Source organism: Anthonomus grandis, chromosome 15 (assembly GCF_022605725.1).
Source record: "Anthonomus grandis grandis chromosome 15, icAntGran1.3, whole genome shotgun sequence".
Classification (NCBI taxonomy): Eukaryota; Metazoa; Arthropoda; class Insecta; order Coleoptera; family Curculionidae; genus Anthonomus; species Anthonomus grandis.
Window position 1 is genome coordinate 3537639 of NC_065560.1, and position 7317 is coordinate 3544955.

General features: G+C 33.1%; 2 protein-coding genes across 2 annotated transcripts in view; one reads left to right on the plus strand and one right to left on the minus strand.

Moving 5' to 3' along the window:
* The window catches only part of LOC126744893 (uncharacterized), a 71670-nt gene that overhangs the window by 52500 nt on the left and 11853 nt on the right, over positions 1–7317 (plus strand). The gene's annotated exons all lie outside the window — the stretch shown is intronic.
* On the minus strand, positions 5693–6496 carry LOC126745298 (uncharacterized). Its single transcript, XM_050453071.1, has one exon. The coding sequence runs from the start codon at positions 6494–6496 to the stop codon at positions 5693–5695; it is 804 nt and encodes a 267-aa protein (XP_050309028.1).

The window sequence follows — 7317 nt, forward strand, 5'->3', positions numbered from 1 at the left end:
TCTATTACTTGTGATAAAATTAGAATTAATTATGTATGAAACTCATTGAGAGACGACTGATTCACTAGGGAATATATTAAATTAGCTTATGTCAGTTTTTAAATGGAAGGGTGAGCTAACTAAGAGAACATTTTCTTTGATAGGGATTACTTTGCAAATATTAACTCGAATTTCCCTAAAACAACTTTGTGATTTTTTCAGAATATTTCAACGAAAAAGGTGAAATCTTGCTTGAAGCGGCGTTGGATTGGCAATTGAATACCCAACAACTTTTCATACATGTATACCCAATTTGGGCCACACTGTATATATAGTTTTTTTTTAATTTGAGAGAAATAAAAGACATTTCCAATTTGACAACTAAATCTATAGATTCAAAACAAAATTAATTACATCAACAGAAAACCATTGAATTTTTTGATATTTAGTTATATACTTATGGGTTTTCAGTATTTATAAAAAAATAAATGGCAGTCATATCTAATTAAGTTATGCGTTGCAAGTTTCACACCAACACCCGATACTCAATAATGGGCAGAATTTCAATTAAATGTAACTAAAAATAAACGTCAATCGTATCGATTTAAGTTATGCACAACTTAACCCAATATTAAGGAATTGATTATTATCAAGTAAAAGGACGTTTTTATCTTATTATAGGTTATGCGTTATAAGTTAAACAGCTGTAACAATCGTGTAAATATATTTTTTTTCACAGAGTCTTACTCAAACTTAAGGTTAGGATTTGAGTATAAATGGTCTGGTGTTAATAAAACTCAAGGTTTCTCAAGGTTCCTTCCATCCAGAGAATATTTCAGGAGAAAGCAAAAAAATACCCAGAAAATAACTGAACATTATTAAATAATACAGAGAGAGAAAATATTATAAAGGGAATATATACAGGGTGTTTCACTAAGCCCGGATCGCGGCTATACATCGGGAACTGTCAATTCGACATTCCATTTTACCAATATCATATTCTGAATTATTATTGATAATAATTCAAAATTTTAATGACATTAGGCACGTCAGTATTAACTGTCTGGAAAAGAGCAAATCGACTTGTCTGGAAAAAAATTAAAGTGGCTTCAAATACATGGATATCATTTTACGAATTTTTTTCAGACACCAACAATTGGCTATTACTGCCTATAAGCTACTTTTCTTGAAAAAAATCCCATGTGAACTGTATTTTTATTCCTGCAGAAATATTCCTGGAATCCCTATTTTTCTGGTTAATCCTGAAATAATAAATATATTCCTTTCTTGTAAAAAATTCCAATTTAAAAAAGGTAGGTTGAACCATATACCATGCTATGAATTAAGTCAAAGAAGTATTAAACTTGTTACATTACTTTATTATAAAGTAGGGCTACTTTGTGACATTGCCACTTTTTACTAAAATTAATTTTCAAGCAGAGTTGAAAATTAGGCAAACAGGTGTTTTTCGATTTGTGTGTAAACTTTCTATTGAGCGCAAAAAATCGTGAAAGATTTTTTAACTAAGGTAAGTTTATATTAAAGTATAATATGTTTGCTTGCTTTACTGTAAAAATTGTATACTTTCGAGTTTTTTTTAATTTGTTTTTTCTATTTTTACGAAAAAAGTACAAAACGAGGAGCGACTTTGTGACAAAAAAAATGTCACAAAGTAGTCCCTTACCTGTTAAACAAAAAACTTGTTTTCTTTTAGATACAATGCCAAGGGCGTACAAAAAAAAAATTGGCTGCCGCAGCTACAAAAACTATACAGAAGAAACGTTAGCTGAAGCTCTTAATGATATAAAAAAATAAACGAATATCATTACGCGGTGCTGCGGAAAAATATGGTATACATCGAAATACTTTATGGCTGAAAATTGAAGAACGGCACAAAAACAGGCCTGGACAACAAAAAGTATTTGCCGACCAAGAAGAAGATGCCTTTGCCGCCCATATTATCACTGTGTCAACTTTTGGTTTTCCCGTAAGCACATTTGATCTAAGATATATAGTTAAATCGTATATAGAACGTCAAGGCAAAAAATTTAAGCCTTTTAAAAAAAATATGCCAGGAGCTGATTGGGTCAAGTCCTTTTTGAAGCGACAACCGCAGCTTTCACAGAGAATCGCGCAGAATATTACACATGCTAGGGCTGCCACTGATGAAGAAACTGTAAAAAATTTCTTTGATAATTTGGAGGCTGAGTTAGAAAGAATTTCTGCAGAAAATATATGTAATTATTACAAAACAAACCTTGTTGACGACCCAGGCCAGACAAAAATAATAACCAAAAGGGGAACAAAGTACCCTGAGCGAATCAGAAACTCTTCCAAAGCCTGTACTTCTTTAATGGTATGCGGAAATTCCGAGGGTCAATTAGCTCCACTTCATATTAATTATAAATTTCAAAAATTATAGAATACATGGTTTGAAAATGGACCCGCAAACCCGCGATATAATAGAACAGCTTCGGGATGGTTTGACTACCAATTTTTTGAGGATTGGTTTTTAATTCTGATGCTGCTAATTAAAACGGCAAGAAGGGCGAAAGGCCCTTATAGGAGATAATCTTAGCTCGCATTTAAATCAGCAGGTCATTCAAGCATGTGAAGCTAATAATATTCGCTTTATACCTTTACCTCCTAATACAACCACTTGACGTGGCCTTTTTCCGCCCAATGAAGGAAAAATGGCGCAAAATTTTAAACGAGTGGCAGGCAAGCAACTACGGCAGCAGAGTCTCTTCCATACCAAAGGATGAATTTCCAAGCCTTTTAAAAAAGTCAGTTAGAAGAAAGAGGACCTGATAGCCTAAGATCTGATTTTAGACAGGCATTTATCCTTTAGATCGAAACGAGGTCATGGACCGTTTATGCACTCGTATTGTAACAGCAGATACCGAAATCGCTGAGGTTGTGGGTAATAGTTTTATTCAACACCTTACCAATGTAAGGACTGACGCAACCAAAGGGAGGCAGATCAAAGGAAGAAAGCGCCTAAACGTTCCACCAGGTAAAAGCATAAGTAGTAGTGATTTGAACGTCCCATCTGCTCCCATTTCTGATGAGAATTCGCAAAACAACGATGACCCTCAGGCATCCAAAAAAAGAAACGCCTAAAAAGCGGTCGAGATAATGGATCAACATCAGATAGTTCCGGTGAAATTCAGGACCAAATTAAATACATGAAAAAAATGAAAAGTCCATGGGATGAACATTTTTCCAGTGATGAAGATGAACGGGTACTTGAAGAAAGAACTGTAGCCCAAAAAGCAGGAAAGTCAGAGGGAAAGTACGTCGTTGTTAAATTTGAAGGAAAGTATTTTCCAGGTCAAGTTACGACCGTATACAGCATAGGAGCGACAGTAAATGTGATAGAACGTGTTGGAAAGCAGTGGAAGTGGACTTAAAAGAAAGACGAGATATTTTATAGAAATGAGGAAATTATTATGGGCATAAATGCCCCAATTCAACGTGGAAGAAGAGCGTTATTTGACATTCCAGAGTTAAGTGATTTTGTTGTGTAATCACAGGTGTATCATATATTATTTACCACCAGTTTTATTACTTAGTTTTCTTTTGTTTAAAGTTACCTACACATTAATAAACATATTGTTAATATTTTGCATAAGAGCATTTAGACATGTAAAATAAAAGTTATTTTGTAATTATTTATGTGTTTTTATCTATCAAATATCCTTATATAATATTATATATTTTTTGTATATAAAAAGAGCATGGGTGTTACTTTGTGCCAAAATTGTATTTCACGTGAAATATCAAACAAAATGATCCCTGTCACATAGTAACCCCGACCCATGGGTTGACTTTGTGACACTTGTTTTTTTCTCAAATTCTACTTCACATGTCGAACTATCGATTTAAATCACGAAAGAACAAATATGAAACGATAAGTTGGTATATCTAAAATAATATTATTTGCAAGTTTACATGATTATTATCATCAAAAAACCTAAAAAATTGTGACAAAGTAGCCCCACTTTACGGTACATAAGATTTTATAACATACCGTAACAATCATTTAAATTCTGTAAAAAAAGATTGGTCCTACCTTTTTTTCCCTCTAAACCGAGCAAAGGGTTTAAAGTTATTCAAAATTAATTTTTTCTAATATTGCAATTTTCTGTTAATAAATTAAAATAATTGCAAGTACCTGCTCTATTTGTACGTCGATTTTGGACAAGGGTCTTAAGTAATATTAAATGTTCTTACAACCCATAACTGAAATACACTTGGTCACAGTTTTATTATTCTATTATTATTGTATTTGGTAAAATTAAAGTAGAAAAATACAAAATAAATTATATAGGATGTAGGGTAAACCACCCAGTTATTGGCACCTTAAGGACTTCTCAGGTTTCACATATCCACTAGTTTTCAGAAAATTGATATTATAGTCAGCTTGTGACTAGTTTATGTTCTTTGATGATTCTACTTTGTTCTCAAATGAAAAAAAAAGATTTTTTTTTTTAAATTATAATAGCAAAATAATAAAAAGTAAAAAAAAGTTTAGAGCCTAATTGTTGGCACGCTTCCCGAAATTATACCAGTTATTGGCACCCCCCAGTAGTTGTCTCACCAGTTATTGGCACATTGTCCACTACACACCTCAAATATTAATGACTAAAAATTTTATGATATTATTAATATAATATCGGTTTGTTAATAAAACAACAATTGATCTTGATTATAACATGTAATAGCACTAAGAGTAATATCAAAATTATATTGTTTATAAATAAAACGAGCTAATATTCAAAGATTTCAAAACGAATATTTAAACTTAAAAGTAGGATTAATATAATATAATATACAAAAAGCAGCCTAAGACTTAGACAAACAAGAGGCACAAAGAAATTCTTTGTTATATAGACCTTTCTTTTCCAAACATTCTACATGATATGTTCTCGTACAATTTCTACACCTAAGTCCTGGTTTCGACCTGTTTATAGTTTTCACGCAAACATAGCAAACATGATTTTGTAACAAATTCTCCATTGATGAAGTGGATGCGGTCAAAGGTGTGCAGAGAGAAAGACGCTTTTTTGGCGGAGAACTGAAAATTTTTCTAACATGGCTTTGATGATCATCCTTCCTTGCAGTTAGAGTCTTGCCTTTGTTTTTCTTTTCTAGCTTTTTTGCAGCCTACCGCTTGAGTCTCTCTTCTTTTCTTTGATTCTTCTGCTCTTCCTCTTCCCTCTGAAGCTGTTCTTTTTTCTCAACAATATTTTTGAAACCGGACGACGAAATAACATTAGGCATTTTGGTTACTGCTCTTTTGCCTTTCCTCTCGGGTGTTTGTGTTTTAGGTAAAAATAATTCTATGGACGACAAATTATTAGCTGGTTTTAGAATTTCGCTATCAGTATTCATCTTTTCATTGGCGTTATTCTTCTGCTTTTCTTCTATATTTGTGTCGACTACCTCAATAACTGTGGGTTCAATGGTGAACTGTTCTTTATTTAGGTCTGAAAGTCTTAGGATATTATAATTTTCCCCTTCTAAAACAATAGACATATTTGCTATTTCCTCTTCTGTATAATTTGTTTCAAAATCGCCTTCTGCCATTTGTCTAAAGGATGTTGAAAAAAGATCTTTTTCACTTATTTCATTAAGGTAGTTAAATAATCTTTTAAAGGCTGCAATTCTCGTGGTCCGATGTCATTTCCGCCTGTCCCAGTTCAATAAATTATTTATCACCTATTAGCTTTTTGAACAAAGTCAAACTTATTTGTTTTTCTGATTGGCCTTCACTAATATTTGCTTCTGGTTCTTCTACACTATCAATAATATGGGTATTTTTTCCTAGGCACTTGGTATAGTCTATTGCATTGAAGTCCCAAGGAAATAATCCACATGCTTTAAAGCCGTTTAATATAGTTGTTGCATCAAGTTTTTCCACTGCCGTGTACAAAATAGCAGCAAAATCTTCCTTTCGTAGTTTCATGAATGGATGATTTCTTCTCCAGTACAAAACCCCATAACGCCAAAGATTTTTTAAGGGTCTGAAACTGGCAACATCGGCGGGTTGAAGAATTCGAGTGGAGTTAGGATATAGGGCTATTAGGACTATCTCCAGCCTAGAGCATAAAGTACTTACTGGGTATGTGACATGTGTTTTGTGTCCATCAACAAATACTATTACTGGAAACACAACTCCAGATTTGATAAGGCTGGGATGCAAGACAAATTCAAGGTACAATAAAAAAGTTTCGGATTTCATCCAACCATTATCAGTTAACGCATATGTCCATCCTTCTGGAACACTGTCCTTCACCGATTGTGGAAGTCTCTTGTTTGGGAAGATGATCATCGGCGGTGTTATTGTACCCGATGCTGAGAAGGTGAACATCACAGTGAGATTCTGTTTCACACCTCCCATATCTACTTCGTAAACGTTCTTGGAGCCTTTTAGAGCAACGACTTGTCCAAGTTTTGGCCCATAATAAAAGTTTGTTTCATCGCCATTAAAAATTCTGCTAGGATCCTTCATGATGTCAAATAGGTCCTTCTTTTTTAAATAAAATTCGATATCTGTGAACCACTTTTTAATATCCCTTTCCGCTACATTTTCAACAACTCTGCAGTTCGAATTGCTAATTCAGGATGCCGCTTTAAAAAATGGTTGAACCATTTATCGCCTGGTAAATTATTTTTGAATGGTGTTCTTCTAAATGTTTGAACAGATGTTTGAATGTCAATTTTACGCCTTGGGAAACCTTTGCACTGACTATCAATGATCCATTCTTTTAAATGAATCTCCTTTACCTCTGTCAAGTATGTAGACGGACCTTTTTTCATTTTTTTGAATTTTTTACTAAGTCTGAACTGTAGGGTTGCCCTTGGAGTCCCATACTTTCGAGATGTTGCCTTTTTTGATTCTCCTGATCGAATTTCTTCAAGAGCTCTTTGAACAATTTCCTCGCTATATCTGGTGGAGCCATTGGGGCGATTCTGTTTTCGTTTTGGAGTGTTTGATTTTGAGAATAAAAGTTAATAGGAACATTTATCGTAAGCCTTAAATTTAAAAAATAATGTTTAAAAAATTTTAAAAATTATACCTGGTGAATTTAACAAAAAAATTTTAAAGTGTTAAGACAAAACTCATTGCTTGAGATGAGCAAATAAAAAAATAGAATTGGGTGCCAATGATTGGGAGAATATTATAAGCAGCAATAATCCAATAATTTGCATAGGTACCAACCACTGGCAATATAACATTTTTCTCTGCCTATCATTGGCACCCTACAAATTTTAATTGATATTGAAAAATATGTATTTTTTTAAACGAAAAATCAATTTAAAGATAGTTAA

Excerpts from the sequence above, each read along its gene's own strand:
- LOC126745298 (XM_050453071.1), bottom strand. The coding sequence starts at position 6,496 with ATGAAGGATCCTAGCAGAATTTTTAATGGCGATGAAACAAACTTTTAT.